Raw genomic sequence first — 23,861 nt, 5'->3', positions numbered from 1 at the left:
ATACATGTTGTCAGATCTTCCCACTGCAATTTATACTCGCCTAAAGCTACCGCTCCTTATTAAATCTACTGTCTGCTCTGGCCTAGCCTGCGTGTGTATGTATGCGTTTTCACATAGGCATCCCCTATGCTGCAATTACTCTATCTCCACTCTGTTAATAGTCCTCTTCACAGCCTTTACAAGGTTGCGTGTGGATTTCTTGTGAGGTCACAGGTTAGTGTGGCTGAGCATTTGACAGATCTGTTGCAGATGAAGAGTGTTTATTGGTTTGTGTCGACATGGCAACCCCTCTATCACCTGCCGGGCATCAACACACACTCCTGATTCACTATGATTCACTGTCTGATACTAAAAAGTGTATGTGTGTGTGCGCGCACACGCGTGTGTATAGGCGTGCACATGTGTGCCTGCAGGCGGAAGAAAGCACATTCTCCTAGCAACAATGCTAAAGAGGAGGCAATCAAAATGACAATGTGTGTATAAGTGGATATGTGGATGTGGTGTTTATCTTCAAAGATCTCCGAGCATTGAATAAGATACAATCACGCCCAGTGTGTGTCAGCGCCTACTAAAACAGACACATCCAGACATGCCGGCCTGGGACAGGGTCCAGCCAGAGAGAGAGAGAGTGCGTGTGAATGAGTGTTTTACCTGCTGTAGCATTAGAGCCTGCTGTTGCTGCAGCAGGGCCTGGAGTTGAGGGGGAGACAGGATCTGTTGCATCTGCTGAGGAGTGATCATCTGTGGACTCATCATGGCCATGGACACAGGCACCTAAAGACAGCAAAGGCATATACACAGAGACATTTTAGATTATTCACCCTTAAGATACTAGCTTGTAAAAGTAGGACAACTCAATCAATGGGTTAAGCTTTGTGCCTTTGAGCTTCAAGCATGACTGTGCTTGCAACAGCATGCTCAACTGAAAACAAACAATCTGAATGGAGGTTGTACAGAATGCTGGTATGGACAGGTAAACTTAGAGAGGTGTGTTGTATCTTATTCTTTTTTGTCAGTCGCTGCTAAGAAAAGCTGGCAACATCAGACAAAGATAAATAGACAGCACCACGGCACATTGTTGACATGTTCCTACACAAGGCTGGCATTGTAAAAGGAAAAAAAATCTATGTGACAACAGGCAGATAAACGGACACATATGCAATCTCCCCATAAGATATAAAATCTTATCTGCTTCCATAAACACATTATTAGGACAGTCTCTGATTCTCTTTCCACACAGTCAAGCTTGGCTAAGAAGAAAGGAACAACAAAGTGGCTATCTGATGAGATGTCTATCTCATCAGATAGAGCTGCAGGCAGGCAAAGACACAGAGAAAGAAATGTGGTGATTTTTGCAGATGTGTTGTGCAAGCACTCCTAATGCACATAAATTGTACACAGAGATGGGCCGAGATACTAATCTGAATACATACACTGCAAAACTGAAGAAAAACTAACCACATAAAGCAGAAACTGAGGCACTCATATGCATGCATAAATGGCAACCGTATATATGAAAAACCACAAAGACAATCCTGCTGACGAAGTGTTTTTGCATTTAATAACTGTATTAAGGTTTGTGAAAAAAATAACAGTAATAAAGAGACAGAGCAGTTCAGGCACTAAAAAATATTTTGTCCCAGACTCGATCTCAATCCCCTTCTTTCACTGTCCACACATCAATATACTATACTGCCTTCTCAATACAAATAGTCTGTTAGAAGTGACGGCTGTTTTACAGAGAAATACAAGGGTGAGTTATCACCTCTGAAATTGGCCGTTTATCTATATTCACTCCGTGGTGAAATATCAATCTCTCTCATGGTCAGACTGTGAGTCTGTGTGTGGGCTTTTGTGTGTGTGGGCATGCACAAGTGCCAGTGTGTTCAGAGCTCGCCTCAGAGCAGTCTATCTACTCACCACCTGAGGGGATGGCAGGTGGGGAGGGTGATGTGTGAGGGAATTGTGCTCTCGAGTGCAAGAGAGGGGACGAGCTGTCACTGGTAAATTAAATCTATAAAGAGCTGATTTGACTTTGTAAACAAGACTGGCCATAAATACTAACACCCTCTTCCCCACCTGGCCCCCTGTCTCCCCCTCTATGCCTCCCTCCTTCTATCTATCTCTGTCTCTTTTTCTCTCTGTGTGTCTGTCAGTGGTCCCACACTCTGCCTTTATCAAACGAGGCTTCCCTAACTAAACACACTCCCAGCCAGATGTATTGGCGAGGGGACTCGCTCGGGACTAGGTTGGAGTGGGCTGAGCAGATGTGGGTCTGTACTAGGAAAGTAGAAGAGAAGTGTGTTAGGGTATGTAGATGAATGAGCTGTAGCGCAGGAGTGTATGTGTGTGTTTGAGTTGAGGGAGTGGGAGAAGAAGAAAAGACAGAGTCAGAGCGAGGTGAGGAAGGGTGGTGTTGTGGCAGTTGGTAAAGGAACAGGCAGAGGGGATGAGGCGGAGGGCTGTAGTGAGTAAGGTGGGGGTGGTGAAGGGTGCTGCTTGGCGTCATGCCAGCTTGCCCCCGCCGCTGGGCCTTGTCAGTCTAAGCTGCCAAATGAAAAGCTGTAATTAATTGCTCTTGTGCATCCCATTCTTCCTCCCCGACAACTCATACATTCTATTTTATACACACCGCCATTGACATTTTCAAGTCACAAGCGTAATAATTACTGGAGTTATAGCACCTTTCTGTGTGTTGGCTGACGCTCTGACGCCGGAACTAAAAGTGCGTCCGTGTGTGCAAGTGCTGATATACTGTACCGCATGTGGGTGTGCTGATGGGTGCACGTATGCATGTGTTTAACGGCTGAATGTGTGTGTGGCAGGCTGAATGCTGAGTAGTTAAGGTTTGACGCCATTAATTGCCCCTATAATCTAATATCACAAAGCGTGGTGATTATGGGGCATGCGTTGCCACCGCCATACGACACCGCCAGCCTGAGAGAGCCGCCACAAAACAAAAGCCTCGCCATTAGCGATTTGACGGGCCAGGACAAAAGCGCCTCACAATGCGGAATTATATTTTCATTCGGCTTTGTCTCTCCCGGTGAATGATTTCTCCCCTTTCATTGGACTGTGAATAGGGAGAGTCTGAAAAGCCGGGCGATTTGAAGTCAGCCATTTATTAAATGCATTTAATTTTTTTCCCGCTGTCCCATTTTTTTCATGTTGCATGTTAATTTAAAAGAGAGAGATGCGTGGTAGATTAGTGGGAGAGAGGTGAAGTTGGGGTGGGGGGGAGGGGGGGCAATGCGAGGGGAGAAGGAAGGATACCATCCACCTACTGGAAGAAAGGAAAGAAGCAGGGAAGTGAGGGAGAGAGATGGGGGAAGGAAGGAAATAATCGTTGGAAAAATAGAGATGTGTGTGAAGAGTCAGACAGAAAGAGAAAACCCAGCAGGTTTTTGGAAGGGGAAAGTGTGGCCTAGAGCCTGGGGCGATGGTTGGGACAGCAAAGACACACACAAATGTGGGTGACTAATCTCACAATCTGGTACAGTGGGTGAAAGTACTAATCTAAGAATAAGAAATGTGAAATTTTAAAGCCTAAAGTCACTCCTATCATTAACATGCAAGAATGAGTCATATGTGCACGTACACACACACAAACATACACACACAGACAGACAGACACATACAAACTGCTGAGGGGTCGGTGGCTGACAGAGGTCAACCCCTGTCTAGGAGAGGGGGAGCTGGGGGAGGGAAAGGAGGAGGAGGGAGAGGAGAAGCGAGAGACAGCCTTGTCGTTTACAGAGAGTGGAGGAGTAATTAGAGGGGTTGTTTGAAGAGGGAGTTTAACTGATTAACAAAGGAAGAGAGGGAGCGAGGGAGCGCCCTAAAGATGGGAAGGAGAAGGAGGAGAAAGGCATGGAGTCCCAGAGGAGCAACGAGAGAGAAAGACGGGGGATGTATCTTGCATTTCAATGAGGCTCCATCCCTCTCTCCTCTCCTCCCTTGATGACTTTTCATTCTAACGAGGAGGGAAGCCCCACTTTCCATTTCAGATCAAACCTCAGGAAAAGAGGAAGGAGGGCGATCTGATATTAAACCAGCATGCAGCAGGGGGAATAGGCCCAGTGCAGCTCAGCACCATGTTTATATAGAGACAGGTTAGTTAAATGACTGCATCTTCTCTAATTTAGGCGTGAACTTTGGATTTCACACCTTCCCCTTCCTTCTAATTGAGGTCTCTGACTACAAAAATACATCCAAAACACGGCTCCCTTAACCATCACTTTAAAATAAGCAAAGATGTTCTTAACAATAAAATTTTCCTTAGATGTGAATGTGAGTGTGAGTGGTTGTTTGTCTATGTGTGGCCCTGCAATGGACTGGCGACCTGTCCAGGGTGTACCCCGCCTTTCGCCCGATGTCAGCTGGGATTGGCTCCAGCCCCCCGCGACTCTGCACGCCGGATAAGCAGTTGACGATGGATGGATGGATGGATGGATGGATGGATGGATGATCTTAACAATGTTTTGTCCACTACTACTCCGACATAAATACAGAAAACACACAAACCACGCGGCCGTGAGCAACAGCCAGTGTTCCCCTCAACAGTCCCTTGAGCTTCACAAGCAGATACATTTTAGCCCACTGCTACAGTTATTTACCTCATGCTGGTTCACAAATGCGCAGCCAGTACGTGGTGTGTAACTGTGGGTATGTGTGAGGCAGTGAGTGGTGAGAAGAAAGGAGTCTATAATCAGAATCTAAACAGGCTCTCAGTCTAAATGATGCGGGCCCTGCCTCTGGGTCTATGGGGACACGCAGGAGAGAGGGATAATTGAAAAAATGACAGAGGAGAAAGCAGGAGGAGGAGAGAGAGTCTGACACAGACCTCCTCCCCACCTCCTCCTTCTCACCCCCCCTCTCCTGGTAGGAGCAAACCCCAGCGCTGTTTATCCTTGTCACTGAGCATTACCACCTCACCCTGGAAGGGACGCCTGCCTCTCTGTCTCTCTTCCTGTCACACACACACACACACACACACACACACACACACACATACAGACACACACACCAAGAAGCTTACAAAAAAACTAGCCTCTGACTTCAAATATTTTATTCACTATAATATACTGCTATAATGTTTTTCTGGCATCCTTTTGAGAAATATTTTAATCCTTTTTGGATGTCACTATTGCCACAAACCCCTCCTCTTCTGATTGGCAAAAGTTTGACACATTAGCAGCCGTGGCAGAAAAGGGAGAAATTTGTGCTTATTCATGCACATGGCAACTGCATGACCCTCTTCTGCCACTGCAGAGCGGCTGCCAGCAGGCTGGGGGGTAAATGAGAGCCTCCTATTTAAAATACAGTCAGCCCTGTGCCATTTCTTGGTGTGTAAAGGCTTTAATGGTGTGTGGTGAACTCCCCTCCTTTTTGGGTCAGGATTTGTTTATTCACCAGCTATCATCACTATTGCTCCTTCCCTCTTTCAGTCCCTCCAGGTAAACAGCCTGTCTGTGCTCATCATGCCAAGAAATAAGAGGGGAGCAGGAGGATGGGGGGTGGGGGGAGGAGGAGAAAAGCATTTGAGTAAAAAAGAGAAATAGAAGGAGCACATACTGTGCTGAGAGCGTTGTTTGGAGCTCAGGGCCAGGCCTCCACTGGAAGTAAAAGGGCCCCATTGTGTGTGGTGAGTACCCCTCCTCCAGCTAATCTGCAGAGGGGCCAGGGGCCACATTACTCTGGGGGGAACTGATGAGTGCAGCCAGGTGGGGTTGGGGTCAATACAGGCATCTTACCTCCTCAAACTTTTTGCTGAGTAATGTTTCTGTCTGAGTCCATGAACAATGTATGAGTGCAAATGATGCCAAAACAAATGTGCCAAAGGAGGTTGGAGTTCTATTACTAATTGGCATCACAGGTATTTGTGCAAGCTACACATACTCTTACACATATACTACGCATGTGGACGCGCATAACACTCTTTTCCTGACAGGGGCAAGACAAATGAATAAAAGAAAAAAAACCTTTAGAGAGGACAGTGAAAGACCTGTAAGTTCAAGTGGAAAATCCTTCTCCTCTTCCAAACCTCTCCTCCCTCTCTCCCTCCCTTCCTCTCCTCTCGTACGCCACCTCCCTCCATCTAACGCCCCAGTGCTTCAGAATAAAAATGACAGAAACACACACACAGACACACACAGACACTCAGGGCATTTCATTGGGAAGTGTGAGAGGGTGTTATCGACCATATTTCATTACTGATTTCACTCATGTTTCAAATCACAAAATAAGAGTTTCACACTTCAGTGGCCAGACCCAAACCTCTCCTCTCCATCCTTCCCCTCTGTCTGTCCACCCCTCTGCCCAGAGCCAAACCCATTCCACTGGCTGCTCAACCTCCTCCCATACGCCCTTCACAAACTGTCAGGACCCCATACTACCCCCCAACACACACACACACACACACACACACACACACACACACACACACACACACGCAAACACAGCCCCAATTCCCTCCACATCAAATAAGAGAAACTGCCAAGTAAGCACTTTCATTGAGTGGACAAAAGGAGTGCTTTGGGAAAAACACTTTGAAAGGAAATAAAAGAGAACGAGAGAAGGAACCGCTTCAGTACCACAGGCTCTGGGGGTCTAAACACTCATCTTTCCACATACTTTTGTTGATTAGTTAAAAGACTTTGAACCCTGCTTCAGAATCCTTATGTTCAGTAGTTTTTCACAAATCTGTAGTGGTTCAAATAAAGCAACTGGGAAGGACACAAAACAATTTAGCAACAAACAGAAAACTGGTGAATCAGGGTTGTTATGTTAAAAGTATTTTCATTGAAATAAAATCTCTGCTTTAAGACTGACATGACTCAGTTTCTTCCTCCTGTCCTCCCTGCATGGTTCGCTCTCTTCTTCCATCCCACTGTGCCATTGCCAGCCCTCTCCAGAGAGCAGAGGCAAGCTAATTAACATATCTCTAATGAGTCTTTTCATTTTTTTCTAATTAAACGAGCTCCTCAATAATACATGAAAACAGGACACTGCGCTATTCAATTACATACGTATGGGCCACAGCCAAGCACGTGCGTTAATCTGTATGTGTGCATGCCAAGTGGCAGTGTGTTAAGTGTGCCAGGCGTGTGTCTGCCAAGTGGGTGTATATGTGTCTGCTTGTGCCCACCCAGTGTATGAGCGTGTGCCAAGTGTGTCCATTGTAGAGAACGTGCGGCAGGTCATGGAGGCATGCTACGTATCATGCTGGGTAATCCGCCAATTGCCACTCGGTCTGCCAACTGTGTGCCCACCAATTCACTAAGCCACACTTGTGCCACAACCAATTAAGGTAACTGTGGCCAATTATGTCATATACTTACTACAAACACACACCTAACGTGAAATATTCCAAGTCCCACAGAGGGTAAGGATATCTTTCAATATATAATCTCCTACAAAGGAATAGCTTTTTTACTTATTTAGGAAAGACTGCACATGCATGCTTCCATGATGCCCACAACTAATTCAAACGTGGAAGCACCTTGGTTCAGCCGCAGGTTTATGTATGCTTTGCTTAAAGGCACATTCCCAGTAGTTGCTTAATAAGGACATAGAGTTAGGCTTTCCAAGACCATACAGGATTCAAACCTGTATTGGTTGCATGATTTTGCATCTCTTTATTACAAATCCCTATTTTGTTTTGTAACATTCCACTTCTTGAGTAAAACTGGAAAGAGCTTTATTGCCAAGTAGTATTTTACACGTACAAGGAATTTGCTTTGGTGAAGACATACAGTTGACATAAATGAATGTGGAAATATATAAATATGGACTAAACAAATGTAAGCTATATAAGAATAATAAAAGAATAGAGAAAAATATCTATCTATTATTAAAAGTCATAATAATAAAGTCAGTGACAGACTCACTTTAAGAATTTGTGTAAATATGTATTCGAAAAGGCAATTAAATCCTATTTCCAGTCATTTTAAGTGTTAACATTATCTACCAGCATTATTAAGTATTATTTCTATCTCTGTAAAATGGTACTTATGTCAAATTAAAACGCCTCTTTGCTCTTGAATCATCAAACTCCTAAATAATCACTCACACTGTTCTGATTATGCTTTTCAGCAACTGTAGCTGCAATTTTGTTGCACACAATCAATTTTTCCTGCAATTGCCTGTCTAGAGAGTTGAGCTATTGTCGAGTTTCTCCTGAATGTGACACTTGACAGTGACACACACACACACACACACACACACACACACACACACACACACAGTAGATTGATACCATCTCATACAGCCAGCCAAACACAGAGACCATCGCTGAACAACCAATCAAAAAGAAGATATAATCTCAGAGTTTCTTTTGCTCTCAGCTCAGATCCTCCCCTCTATTATAAATAAAGAAAAGAAGAGAAAAATGATGGGGAAGGGGTAGAGGGGCACTGGGGTGGGGGTGGTGCTTGTCAGCGCAGACCAAGGCTTCTCCAGAGAAGTCAAGGCACGAATAGAAGTCTCTCCCGCTCTCCCTGTCTGCCTCTGTCGTTCTCCCTCAGAGAGAAGGGAAAAATCTAATTATCGAGCTCCTAAAGATCTCATTATTGGCTGAGGCTCATTTGCATGTGTGAGAGCAGCCCAGCAGGAACCAACCTGAGGACGGCCATTTTGTGCCTGATGTGAGCCACCGTGTCACTGTACAGTGGCTCACTGCCACCTTTAGAAATGACCAGATTAAATGTCTGGCTTCACTCACTCCATCACTCACTCACCCTATCTGTCCCCGACGGTTGATTGCTTCAGTTTCAGCAACTGAGTGCAGCTGCTGCAATTTAAAAAATGATAATAAAGCTGCAAATTACAATAATTAAGAGATTTCTGTGTGCCACCTTAGCAGTCAGGTTTGTTGTGAGGTCTAGTAAACAACTTCAGGGCTGCTGCTACACACAGGTACACAAACACTTAGTGCTTTGGTGTTTGTGCCTGTGTTTCTGACTGTGGGGATCCAAGTACAAACACACACACAAATGTAAATCCAAGTGTGTGTGTTGGAAGGGTGTGAGAGGCCATGTGAGCTGACAGCTCAGACAACAGAGATGTATTGTGGATGCCCTGGAGAGTGCAGAGAGGCTAGCCAGGGTAGGCACCAACAAACAAGACAAACAAGACAGAGATGGAGAGAGTAGAGGAGGGGTAGTGTGTGTTCTGTGTGTGTGTAGGTGTGTGTGTGTCTCTCTCTGTGTTTAAGACAGAAAGAGAGGGAAGACAGAGGAAGGTAATACTACTTTCATATAAGAGATGCGAGTATGAGGCAGGTCATCTGATGATGCGTTCAACCCCATTCGTGTGAGAATGCTGCCACAGGTTAATTCCTTGTCAGCGTTCACAGAGACCTGACCGTACTTCCTTACATTTCATTGCTAAACAACCAATTTACATCATGTGTTAACTTTTAGTTTCAGTTGCCTCTACATGTTCACGTTCTCTTACTTCCCTGCTTTATATCTCTTTACTTCATTTTAAGATGAGTCAGGGAGTGAACAATTGTTAAAAACATTAGTAACATTTAATTAAATTCCCATCCCCTGATAGAAACTCCAAAGCAGAGCAATGTCCGACATGTGTTTGACCCAAGTCAGAAGGGGGGTCTGATGACACACACTGACCTATTTGGGTAATTTTGGAGTCAAACCATGTGCATCAGTCTGAAAAGGGTATAGCAGGGCAAGCCACAGACAGGAGGAGACTGTACTGTAGGTCAGAGTCTCAGACGTGTATTAATATATGTGTATATATATATATATATAAGTTAGGCCACATATACACCATTTAGTGTTGATTTAGTGTTGATGAGTATAAATGCAATTTCAGTCTTTAGAATATTTTAACAATACAGATCTGATATGAAACAGTATTTGTTTTATTCTCTCATACCTTAAAAGTCACCATGTAACTTCTCCAACTGCCAGTCTCTATCCAAAGTAAATAAAGCGATTCTGATTCCAATTCAGGTTTTGATTAAAGTGTAATCCGCAAGATCCCCCTTTTTAAATGTTATTTCATTTCTGACATCTGCGGTAATAAGCAGTCATTAATTCGGTGGCATTTTGGCACTTCCCAGAGGTCACTTGGCAATTAAACTGTGCGGCTGACACTGCAAAATCTTCTTTGGTCTTTCTATTGATGACGTTTGAGTTCTTTGTATTCTTTTCTTTTCTTTTTCTACTCTGTCAAACTAAACACCCAGCTCTTCCTCTGTTTATCCCAAACAAACCGCTCTTGCTGCTGCTGGAAATATAAAAGGGAGTTTCTTTGCACCAGATGAGTTTTACTGGAAAGACATCACCCAACACCAAATATTTATGAGAACAAATGAAAACGCTTCCATGAAGCATGACATTTATGTTTTATCATCTACATGCAAATGTTTCAGCATTTAACTCTAAAACAAAGTTCCAAATAAAACACACAGTCTTATCACATTTAAATGTTTATTTCCCATGAGCACCTTACTGCCTTCAGACACTGCAAATGAAATTTGACCTTATCCTTGCTTCTGACTCACATTCATCTTTCTCTCTCATCCACCTCTGTGATGGTCCAGCTATCTGTTTGTCATGCGGCACATTAATGAGAAGAGCAGTGCAATAGCCAGACTGCTTGCTGCTCTAGTAGACCCATGGCCCCACTTTATTGATATGAAACATAGGTAAAAATCACACTTCTGCATGTACTCAGCACATCACATAATTGTAAAGAACTGCCAGAAGTAATGTCATGTGTGTAATGCATTAACATGCACAGTGTGTGTGCTGTCTGTTTGTGTGTGTGTATGTGTGTCCCTCAAGTGTCTTTCAAAGGGGATCCTGCACTCCAGCTAACCCTACTCTCTCTGCTTACTGTGGAATTCAACTCTGAAAACAGCTCACTACCCAATTACTACAAAGGCCTCATTCAGACACACACACACACACGTATATGCACAGACAGAGAGAGAGAGAGAGAGAAAAGTAAGTATGTGCCCATATGATACTGTGTAGTTGACGTGGCAGGTTGGTGAATGTAAAGCTGCAGCAACCAGGGGCTTAATATTATAGATTCTGACAAAGCAACACCTGGGCTGGGCATCTGCGTGTGCCTGTATGTGCATTTCTGTGTGCGTTCTGACCTGCACTGGGCTCTGTTTGACCTCGTTGCTGCCAGGGGAGTTGAGTCCAGAGGCCTGCTGGAGGAGGAACTGTCTGGCTGCCTGGAGCGCCTACGAGGGAGAAATAGAGATGATCAGATGTTCATCATGCACACAGTGGAAATATTTGCAGTATTAAATAACAACACAGTCAAAAAAGAAATACGCCCTTCAAAATTACAAAGTATGTTCAAACACACAACCTTACAATCAAACGTTTTTCCAATTTAGATAAAAGAAAAGCACAAAAACACTCTCATCCCTGGCCACTCGCTGCACCCTCTCCCTTTGCCAAGCTGTCAGGTCGGATTTCCTCAACCTGAGAAGTCCACCTTGCACACACTTCTGTGTCTCTATGTGATCGAATTCATCCCAACTCATTCAAAAGATTCCTTAACTCCAAACTCTGACCATCTCCCTTTTCCATTCTTTATTTCTCTGCCGTCCCCTCTGTTCCACTCTCTCTTCCACACCCCTCAGCCTCCTCCTCTTCCTCCCCCCACCCCTTTTCCGAGGAAGGTGCAAAGTGGGTTTTCCACATCCTCTGAGGCAGAAGTGTGTCAGCATATCTTCATGTGTGCCAGTTGCACTGTTTTTTTTGTGTCAGAGTGATGTAAGGAACCATTTGACCTGATGTGCCTTGAAGAGCTGTGACTAACCACCACCCACCTCTTCATTCCTCGCCCTTTTCTCATTTCTCCCTTTTTCTGCCCAGCAGTGCTGCCCATTCAAACCAGTGACACCATCACTCTCTAGCTCTCTGTCTTCAATGCTTCACTCTGTCCTTGAGTGTTGCCAATTCATCCTTGCGACACCACAAACCTCAGCTATCTTTCCTCGTGCCTCTTTTATTATCCCCACCCTAAACTGTATTGAAAACTGTATAAACATCTTTCTTTGTGTCATCGTATTTCTCTCTTTTCTTTGCCGTGTTGCTTGTATTAGTGTTAAAGACTCATGCTCTCTATCATCAAGACAAATCAGTCCCTGAGGAATGGGCATTTATGTTGGAATGTCTGAACTGCTTCTAAAACAAAACAAGAAAACACCCATCTCAAAACACAAGAGCCGGCTTGCACTTACTGTAAGCGCACATACACGCACACACACACACACACACACACACACACACACACACACACACACAAGCACAACCTCATGACAGAGGTTGAGAGAGGGGAGACAGCAGGATGCACATTTGCTTCCTCTGACTCAAAGGGGAAAGGTTCCTTAGTAAATATTGATTTATGAAAGTCCATATGTATGTGTGTGTGTGTGTGTGTGTGTGTGTGCGCGCGCGGGTGTGTGTACGCCACAAATTAACGGCCAGAATGAGGGACGTTCTTTACCATGGAAGCTCTTACTCAACCACGCAGAGCCAGAAATCTGTTCTACTGCATCATTTCACAACTACAGCAAATTGTGACGCTGTGAAACAGTGCGGCACACACTTACTGTATATTGTCACACATTTAATGAATTGTCAAATTAGAAGTTTGGCTACATTAAGTAATGTTTAATTACAAAAACAGAAAGGGGAGATTAGAGGGAGACTGAAAGAGAGAGAAGTTCTCTGTGCAGTCAGAGTGATGAAAACCATCTGTATCGAGCACACTTGCTACTTTTGCTGAGACCGCAATTAAAACACACACGGACGTGGCTTTAGACGTGCCTATACCCACACACACACACACGCACATACACCACGTACATTTTAACACTTTAACAAAAATCTTGGGAACCCCCTCTCATTTACTGGTTTGACCTCAGCATTAAAGCAGGCAAAGACACACACACACACACACACACACACACACACACACACACACACAGTAACGACAAAAAAAAACTACAAAAAAAACACAACCGCCCAGTTAGTTGGCATGTGGTGTGAATTACTCCTTGAACACCCTGTCTGCCCAACAGTGTGTGTGTGTGTGTTTGTCTGTGAGTGTGTGAGTATGCGTGTGTGTTGGCAAGAGTTGGGGAGGCATGTCTGGCAACAATAAGGGACAATTCCACCCAAATTACCACCCTGATTACCACTATATTAAAGAGCCATTTATGGCTTTCATAAACGCTACAACCAAGCAGAGGTGATGCCTGTCTCCTCTCCTACGCCTGTATTCAAGGATGTGGGTATATGTGAGAAAGAAGAACTACCAACAAAGCATGTGACTCTCTAGAAATTGTTGGACAGATACTGTAAAAGAGGGTATTTTAAAGTGTAGATTTACACCATTACCACAGGAACAAAAAACGGTTTATAATTGGCTTCCAGGTGACCATTCAAATCCAGATTTTCCATAATAATCCAATGAATATCGAAATGTGGTAATGTTGAATTTTTCCCCAGCCATAGCCAGGTATACTAAACTGCAGGTAACCATAGCAACAGCTTCTATTATTCTATCTATGCTTCTATTTTACTTTACAACACCAACTCAATTCTGAAACTTAGACAGACTACAACCAACCTTAAGAAGTAGCCGGCACTTCTTCCTTCTTGCCTTTGGTAAGGACACTAGTATGAAAAGTTCCAATATAGAAATTTGTCTTCAGCTCCACCACCTCCTTAATTTTCTTATATCAGGACATTTTGTGTTTCTTTTTGTGTAAATTTGATATAGTTCAGGACATTTAACACATTTAAAAGCTGATGATCTGTTTTATTAGTCTCGTGTGTTTTGTAGTAGTAAACACCATACTAAATCTTTGACAGGTTATTGAAGTAATATTAGCTCACTTCCCCAAATGTAGATGCTTGCTATTTTTTCTGAATCTATAGTTTTATGTTATGGGTATTTACTGTATGTATGTATTGACTGGGATGGGTTAGGGTTAGGGTAACTGTAATTTCACAGATTTTATGGATGAATTAATTGTATCTTGAACTCTCAGCATATGAAGTGAAAAAGAGAACCAGAGGTTTGGTGCAGACACACACACAAGCACACAGACTCACATACATACGGATCCAGGGCCAAACTCTCTCATATCTACATTGTCAAGAAGCACTCCTCTTCTTTGACCCTTCTCTTTCATTTCTCCTCTTCACACTCACTCCCTGCCTTTTTCTCTCTGTGACCTGGGTGAGCTATAGCATTGTAAAGCAATGCCCCCACCCACCCACACACACCAGCTCCTCCTCGACTCCCCCAACTTCCCGCTCCCCCTGTAGCATTCTTGGGGGCGCACTGCACCTTTAAAGAAAATATGAGGGAGGCCTAAGAGGGAGGCCCAACAACAGAGTCTTTGTGCTGCCGCGGAGCACACACACACACACACACACACACACACACACACACACACACACACACACATCAATGGTGTCAGACAGGTTTTATTAGAGTGAGAGAGGGAGGGAGGAGGAGGGGGAAGGGGAAGGAGGGGTGAGGAGGTCACTGCTCAGCTTGGAGGCCTGAGAGCACAGTATGAGAGTGTGTGTGTGTGTGTGTGTGTGTCAGTTCAGTGTGTGAGTTCTTCTGACTTGTCATCGCTCCCCTCTGTAAATCATCGCCTCTGACACAGCCTTTAATAACAGTGCATTTTTTAATTCAGCAGGGTCACACACACACACACACACACACACACACACACACACACACACACACACACACACACACACACACACACACAGTAAAGCCTAGTTTCTCTCCTTAACAGGATTCCGAAAAATGGCTGACAACTATGTTTCTTTGAAAGGAGGGAGGGTTGGTGTGGCAGTTAGGGGATCCATTAGACGAAAAGGATAGAAATTTAATTTTGCTGTGTGTGTATGATGATCTTGCAGTGTGTATGTGAATGTGTGTGTGTACAAGCACATGTCCAAACTCTATGTGAAAGTGGATTCTACCCCACTTACCATGGCTGAGACGTCAGGTTACAAGTTGAAACTCAGATAAGGACGAAAACATAACAATCGACATTTAGCAAGGCCGGGCCTCCTTAACTAGATTGTGTGTGTGTGCGCGTGTGTGTGTCTGTGTGTGTGTGCCTGTGCCCGGCTCAGGTTGCTAAAGCAAACAGGTCTGTGTGTGTGATGAATCTGGCCTCTAATCCGCCTAGTGTGTTTGGGTGAGACAGGGAGAGAGAACGCAGGAATAAGCAAAGAAATCTAAACAGAGAGATGTAGCAAAAGAGGAGGGGGAGGACCAGGGGGGAGAGAGTGAGAGAGAGAGAGAGAGAGAGAGAGAGAGAGAGACAGGTGGGTACCATATGTTGGAGTAGTCCATCAGCAAAGACTGAGGTCCATTGTTGACGGCCAAAAAGAAACAAACTGGTCCCCCTTTTACCCTCTCCTCCTCATCTCCCCCCATAGATAAACAGCCCCGGGGCAGACAGTGGGCTGTCCTTGAGGGAGGAGGAGGGGAGGGAGTTAGGAAGGGCAAGGGGGAGGCAGGTGGTATCAGATTTCTTTGCTCTTAGACCAAGAAGAAGAGAACACAAAAAAAGAAAGGAGCATAAGCGAGGGTGAGTGAGAAGCTCATTGTTTCATCTGTCCACGACAGAGCTAAACTAGGCTAGTCTCAGATGTTTCAGCAGCAACGGACGTAACAGATCTGTCCAGCGCAAAACAAGTATCCCCTCTCTGTCTTACTAGCTCAGCAGCCTGGGAAGAGAGGCTTGTGATGCACCACTCCTCCATTTCTAAACCCCTTTCTTCCCCAGGAGAGAGCGAGAGATGGCGAGAGGGGTAGACAGATATAGGGTGAAGATGTGGAAAAGAGATCGTCACACACAGCTGCCTCTCTACAGGCCTGCACGCTCTCTGATTTCGGATCAGTGAGAGAGACCGGGTTCAGAAAGTAACGGTGGATCTTCTTTTTTTTCCACACTTACTTCCCTCTTTCTCTCTATCTCCTTTCTGGAGTGCTGTCATTGAAGCTGAAAGCCAAGCTAAAGCTGCATCGAAGCTGTCGTCCTCCTGGGTCAGCCCTGTGATCCCTTGTATCTGTGTGCACTGTGCCTCCTCACTTTAGCACCAGAAAACACCTCCGAACTCCAATAAACCCCCCTCCTACTCTAATTTCTCTCTCCTTTTGGCTTGGCCTACTCTCTATTAGTTTTTTTGGGTCTAAATCTCTCTTATCTTTGATTCCTTCTCTTTCTTTGGATACTCAGAGGGAATCATGATCAGTGAAGAAGATGAAACAAGACTGAACAGATGTAACACAATCTACAAAGCATGTAAATTTGTTAAAAGGATGATGATACTACAGTACTAGCAGCTCACCTGTCTTCACAAGCTAGCCCAGTATTTACACCCACACACACTGTACACAAAGTTGGATTACTGAAGAGGTGACAGTTAGTGGGATTGCTATATGACTTTGAGGCACATGTGAGTGAAGGCTTGGTTACAGCCGTGGTGGAATCTTACATATCAAATGCATCACTGTCACTCACCACAAAAACCAGATTGCTTTCCCAGATCTTTCCAACTTTCTTTCTCTCCATCTATATCACCCGATCTGTCTCTTGCCTGCCCTCTGCCTCTCCATATAATGTATAACTCAGTAAAGTTTGGTTGGCATTTCTCCAAGTATTGCATCTTTCTTGTACCCTGCCCCCTCCCCTCGCCTCTCTTGAAATCTGTTACCCATACCCTTACTCACCACAGTAAATTCTCAGAGTAGATGGGTTAGACGGAAGCCTAAAATAGATTGGCCAGGCCAATGGAAAGCAAGCTTTGTGAATGCAGCTGTTGGCCTTATGAGGGGACCCTCGCCTTCTCTTGACTGTCAGACAAAGACCCACTACCGTGACGGCAGCTGTGGGTCTCGCATATATAGGTAACTAAAGGTAAAGCCACATTTAGGATTAGCATATCAATATTTAAAATATGGTTATAATATATTTGTTGCATTTTTACAATGAAGACAACTAGCGTTATGTATGTAATGTAAATTGCTGAGAAGACTGACAGTCCCATAGCTTGTTGTAGTTGTTAACCATTCACCATCAAGGCCAAAGTCTGGAAGTTTTTTCCCAACCAAACATTACAGCAGCTGATTTTACTTGCGCTCATGTTTTCCACCAGACGTTCAATTTAATGGGAAATTTGTAGGATTATGTTAGGGCAGAATGGTAATTTGCTCTGTAGCACGGTGCATTTTCTTTGTTGCAGTAAGCAATGACTGAATGCAGTCTTAAAGTGACTGGAGAAACTGGCACTAACAACACTTTTGTCAGAAAGTGTTTACTCATCATGCCAATCATGCCTAGTTTGTCTATGGTAACTGCAACAATGTAGGTAATTTGTCAAAAATACATTGATTTCTCAACGCATTGTAATTCTTTAAAGTTAGATGCTACTATAAGTGTAAGAGGTGTAAGGGAGCAGGAAGTGGTATATATTTAGGGTAGATCAGGGGTTTCCAGGGGGTAAACATATAGGGGTAAGGGCCAGTCTGAGCCAAAGCCTGCTAAAGCCACTCAATTTCATGGTGGGTTACAAATAAACTATGCTGTGCCAAGACTTCGCCCCTTTCCTCTGACTCTTCCTCACGTACTCCTTCTCTTTTTCTGCTATTAATTAGGTCTTTCCGGCCTCCCTTCACCAGCTTTCCTGCCATTTGTTTTCGCTCAACGTGAACGTAGACTTCAAACCAGTTGTCCTCTAATACAACTTAATTTAAACGGCACTGAATACCTCAATCTGTTGAGGCCGCCGCCGAGCTGGAACTATCTGGGACACCTTCAGAAACACCAGCCAGCCACAATCCCGTTCAGCTATTTAATGTAATGTTTCCGCAATATAAAGGCACCGTTCGAGAGCTGAGGTTTTAAAATGGCTGAAGCAAGCTTCTCTGGGCCCAGACTGACCATTAAAGAGAGGAAAGACCGCTTTCAAGAGCCAACGCAATAAAAAGTCACAAACTCCAAAAGAACTTCAAAATATGCTGTAATGTTTGAAAACCCTGGCTGATTTTAGATTTTTTTTTTCACATCCTATTTTTCACAAAAGGGACCTGTTCTAAACTCTGGGGACCCTGCCGTTTTCCAGATGGTTCTCTTCAGTTCAAAACTGTTTTGTGAAACGAGAAAACCTCTCCCCTTCAAGTACGTCCTTAAACTCATCTAATGTTTCTATTGATTCACAGGGGTATACGCACAGTCATAAAAAGGAGCTGACTGAATACCCCGGACTGCTTTATATCATGACACAATTCATCATCATACAAATACACTTGAACACACACACACAGGAAAAAACCTACCTCTTCCTAAGGAGTTGTTGTCAGCTTTTCTCGGTTAAGTGAAAAGGGCATTGAGAGATAGACAATTAAAGATAATGATGAGGTGAGCAGGGACAGAAAGAGAGAGGAACTACTTTCCTGAGACTATAAAAGCAGCTCCCTCCATATTGTTGGCCTCATCTCAGTCCAGGCCGCTAATTGATGGCAAATAGCTCTACAGCAGTTTCCTTCCACACACACACACACACACACACGCACGCACAAATGCACGTCATACATCATATACACATATGCAGTTTCCCCGTGGTTTGCAACACAGCTCGTTTGGCAAGAGAGGAAGGTCTCACTCCAGACAGACCCAGCCCACAGCGGAAAACACACACACACACACACACACACACACACACACACACACACACACAAACACACAGTGTACCTTGTAATGTTTAGCTCACCTCTCATATATGGGACGACAGTTAAGTAATTTGGTCATGTTCCTGGGAAGACATTGCCACTTGGGTGTTAGGTCTTAGCTGGGTGACCTCCAGAGTTTAAGCTGCTTCTCCTGCTCAACGAGAGCAGCTCCTGAGAGGAGAGACTGTCCGAGGCCAGCCCATGATGAGGATAGCACTAGCCTGGCAACCAGGCCTCACATATGGAAACCGTTTAACTGTTATTATTAATACCCCCCCCCCCCCAAAAAAAAAAATTCAAACTAATAACACATGCAAGACACTGCCAAGACTCAGCTCAGGAGACAGAGGGAAAACACATACATACACAAACAGAGACTGTCTGCCATGTGCACATGCATACACAGACACATACGCACATAAAGACAAATGTACACACACAGACGCCTATTGGTTAAACAGAAAAACACGTTCCTAGTCAGTGGCCTGTAAAAGTATTAGCCTGCCTGCCCGCTTCGATGGAAATAAAACTCTTTCATGTCTTTGGTTCAGAGGGTTTTTACACCTGGTTGTGGCTGTGGAGATGGAGATGGACACACCCTCACACCCACCCTTACCACATAGACACACACACACACACATACAAACGCCGGAAGTGGGCAGGCACAACAAAGGCTGACTGCTGTACAAGAAGTTAAACTTCTAAACAAGTAAAAAATCTTTAACTTCCGCAAATGAGAAGCAGGGGTGGGGTGTGTTCCAAAAAAGGGAAATGGGGAACTGTGTGCGAGCGCTCAACTATGTCATTTAGTAAGAATAATCCAAACAGATGTGATAGGGCACTTTTTTTTTATTTAAAATAACTCAAAGCCCAGCACAATTGTCTATTCTTTTAAAACGTTTTTTTGACATTGTCTTATTTTTGCTTTGACTTTTTATCACTATGATTACATTTTTCTCACAAACAATTATGTTCAGAGAAGTCCATTAGGGCAGTCAACAAAAGCATTGAGGACGGTTTTAAGTCCATCCATCCATCGTCAACCGCTTATCCTGCGTATGGGCGAAAGGCGGGGTACACCCTGGACAGGTCGCCAGTCCATCGCAGGGCCACACATAGACGAACAACCACTCACGCTCACACTCACACCAATTAACCTAGTCGCATGTCTTTGGACAGTGGGAGGAAACCGGAGCACCCGGAGAGAACCCACGCAGACACGGGGAGAACATGCAAACAAAAAAAAGGCGACAGTGCTAACCACTGCACCACTGTGCCGCCCCGGTTTTAAGTCACCCATTAATAATTTATCCGTATAAATTAAACAACTTATTTGGAAGTACACACAAAAAAAACCCCCAATGCTATTACATTTTTATGGTATGGAGATTTTTCAGTTTTTCACCTTCTGTGTCACCAATAGAGTGAGTTAAAATGGGTGTATAAACAGATTTATTCTTTGGGAAATCTGACCTTGAATGAGCATACATTTAATTGCACTGTAGTAAATTGCTATAGTTTCTACAGTAAAAATTTACAGTAACTTATTGTTCTGTCATTTTACAAAGGTTGTAAATCGCAATGCATTATGGGTCCAAAATACAGCTGTTGACAGCATTTTTCCAAAGTAACATATTGTAAAATTACAGGCAAACTGCATTTTAACTGTAGATAATAGATATTACACTTAAATGCTGTTGATATCAGATTACGTTGCAAAAGGCAGTTTGAAAGAGTTCTTCCTGGGCGGGGGCGGAGCTTCATCACGGGGCCCGCCTGTTACCAAGTCATTTATTCCAAGTCAACGTGACTCACTCGGAGAGTCCACTGAGTCCGTCTGTGTCGCGGCTGCCGGAGCTGATTGCAGCCATTCTAGTCAATGCTTGTGCTCACACCAAAAGTGTCTCTCCACTCAGCTCTGGAGAGAATACGCAGACGGTGTATTTTTGATGGAAACCGTGTCAAGCAGCACAGAGCAGAAGAACCAGCAGGAAGTCAGACACATAAACGGCACAGAGAATCTGGTAAATCTTCAAAATAAAATACCCTGTGCGGACTCCCGATCGTATACCAACAATAAACATGGTTAAAACAGACAAAAAAGAAAATTTTTTACTACGTAGCCTACTTAAGCATAGTAGAAGCACAAAAAGCAAGCACTAATCACCAAATTAACAAAATCTAAACATGTCAGCAAAATCAGGCAGGCAAAACGCTCTTATTCTGAAATGTTCCCTGTCTGATATGCATCCCTGCAGATGACGGAATGAAAGCGGGCCACAGAGAGCTGTGGAGAATGTAGTAGAAACACAAAAAGGAAATATTAAAAAAAAGTCATTAACATGTGACAGGCTACACGTTCCGCTGCTGAAACACTTAGGCTTTAAGTGGAAGTTGAGGACGGAATCAAACCGCTGCGCACACGCACCCCTGTGTGAGTCTGGAGTGATATATAGTAGCATACGTCCATCCCTCAGAATTCCCATGATGCATAGCGGTGAAGGGAGTTTTGTTAAAAATTGCTAATAACTTTTTTATTTGTTTGAAATACAAATGTTACTTTATGATTTATGTTTTTTAAATGTGTCTGCTTAGAATATAGTATTTTTTGTTGGTAATTGTTATACTTGCGGTGGTTTTGAAACCAGGAGTGAAGGGACTGTTGTATGTATGTAGGTTGCTACCATAGGCTTTATATAAAAAGGTTGTGACTCGCATGCAATTTGCTTGTGTTGCTGTATGTATAAGCAAAAGTTGAAAAACTAAAATAAATAAATGTTGCGTTGCAGCTCTAATTTTAGCTTTATATGAAAGGTGAAGATGATCTAATACAATCTTTGTTAGGTCAAAAACTAACTAAAAATAAATCTGCAGCAATATGTTGTATTGTGACATTTTAACAGCTATTTACAGGCAACTGTAGTGTTTATGCAATTTGAACAGAATATAATGTTATAAATTAGATTACAATTAATTGTTGTTTTATTGTAAAAACAACAATAAATTGCTGTAATACATATACAGCAAAAACCTGTAAAATATATCCTGTTATATACTGTAATTTCTTTTACAGTATTTAGCAGCATTTTTTGGCATTATTATTGGCAACTTTTTTGCCAGGTATTTACTGTAAATTCTACAGTCAATTCGTTGCAGTGATAAAGTTGGGGGGCAACAAGAAAAAGCTTCTAAAGAAGTTTTCACAAATGCCCATATTATTATACAACAGTATTTGGGTGAAGAAGAAATTTAAGTTTGAGGAGTGTGTCATTTGCTGATGCCGCTTTCTATGATTTATTCATGGCTGTAAGTGCTACCATACCATACCATAAGTATCACTATACTTTTTTCATATGTTTTTAGTTCTGAAACCTAAACTGACAAGACAACAAATGCATTCTGTCTGTCAGGTGAAAATAAAAAAGGCCGTCACACACTGTCCCAGAGCTCAAGAAGAAAGCAACCGAGAGAGAGAAGAGCTACATTCCTCTCCTCCTCCCTGTTGACTCTAATCTCTCTTTTAAAATGGCTCACACAAAGAACCAGCACAGACTAGCTAATTAGCAACACTTTAGGCCTCCGCAGCTATTGTGTGCGTGGTGTGTATATGTGTGTGTGTCCATTGTGTGCAACCCGGACTCTCGACTGTTTCCAGGGTAACTACTTGCCTAGCAGCCTTGTAAGCATTGCACATTTTGTCTTTACTCTTTACTTTCTCTTGTTCCCAACTCTGTGTCCATCTCTTTCTGTGAGTCCGGAGTGGGGGAAAAGAGAGGAGACTATGACCACGATATGAGGATTTCTGACCTGTGTGGGTGGGGGTTGTAAACTAATGCTCTCTTTCTCTCTTGAGTTCCTTGCCCCTAGCGAACTCTGAAACACTGTATCTGAGCACATGTCAATTAAAACCAATTATGGCTGCTTCTTTTTAATAGAGAAAGCAGTAGATGGTGACCAATGTGAACACAAACACACACACACAGTCACACTCCAGTGTCACTGACTAGTAGCAGTAATGAGGTCAGCTTTGCTCGCTGACCTACGACCTCTTAAAAAGGCCTCAGTCACCATGGTGATACCTTCTGAAGAGCGAGAGTCAACAGTTGACTTTTTTACTCTCAGAAGACAGAAACGTCTCCACAGAGTGTCTGTCTATGCTCATGTGTGAGCGTGTGTGTGTACACGTGTGTGCTATTTACCTGACAGTGCAGTTAGGCCTACCCAGTGTAAGTGCTTCCAAACACTCCCATGGCAACCAAACCCAAACTAACCCCTGCAGGTGCCCAGGGAAGTGTGTATAACTCAGTCTCCACAACACAGGCAGGACAAACACACACACACACACACACACACACACACACACCCTTCTTCTGTTGGTATCTGTCTATTCTTGTCCCTGAGCCTCCTGACTGCTTGGGTCAACCAACCGTGACTGCGTCCATGCTGGCTGATTTGGCCTGGTGGACCATATCTACTCTCTGTCTACTCCTTATCCACAAGACTCGTAGCCCTGTAGCATGCTTCTTTGGAGCGGCATGGACAATAAACTTTATCATTAAGTAAGTTTTACAGTTACATGTCAATGTGAAAATAATGACACATCTATTAGCTATGATTTCAGAACCTTGTCAAACCACGGCTGTGCCTCAGTAACATCTGTAATTAGAGAATGAAAGTGTATATGGAGGTCAAAGAGCAGGGAAACACAAAAGCAAGGGAATAGAAAGGACATCAATAATGAGAACAAAAATCTGCTCTCCAACTCTCACAGTGGATTCTCAAACAGTCAGTGGCCTGGCTGGAAAAAGTAGTAAAATGATTTTTATGAGCGCTCATAAATACAACATCTCAGCATCTCAGAATTAGGTCTCAATGTGTGAAAAAAAAACACTGAATGAGAAATATGAGGAAGGGGAGTCATGTGAAATTCATTACTGACTATGAGATTTGCAGGTGTGTTTGTGGCATTGTGTGTGTGTGCCTGCGTGAGTGTGTGGGTGTGTTTACATATATGTGTATGTGATAAAGCGCATACATGTCTTGGATCCCCCACAAGGAGAATTAATGATGTCTCAAATCTAAATATTCAGCAA

General features: G+C 43.6%; 1 protein-coding gene across 3 annotated transcripts in view; it reads right to left on the bottom strand.

Annotated features, from left to right (window-relative positions):
• The window catches only part of foxp4 (forkhead box P4), a 93,938-nt gene that overhangs the window by 31,093 nt on the left and 38,984 nt on the right, over window positions 1-23,861 (bottom strand). For all 3 annotated transcript variants that reach the window (XM_038695655.1, XM_038695657.1, XM_038695656.1), the window contains exons 3-4: window positions 11,135-11,224; window positions 652-774 (exon numbers count right to left, since the gene is read on the bottom strand). In XM_038695655.1, the coding sequence (XP_038551583.1) occupies window positions 652-774; window positions 11,135-11,224 (213 nt within the window). The remainder of the gene's footprint in view (window positions 1-651; window positions 775-11,134; window positions 11,225-23,861) is intronic.

Source organism: Micropterus salmoides, unplaced genomic scaffold (genome assembly GCF_014851395.1).
Source record: "Micropterus salmoides isolate LMB-PRFRI ecotype aquatic unplaced genomic scaffold, ASM1485139v1 Ms_hic_scaffold_4, whole genome shotgun sequence".
Lineage (NCBI taxonomy): Eukaryota > Metazoa > Chordata > Actinopteri > Centrarchiformes > Centrarchidae > Micropterus > Micropterus salmoides.
This window is presented reverse-complemented; position numbering and strand designations above follow the sequence as displayed.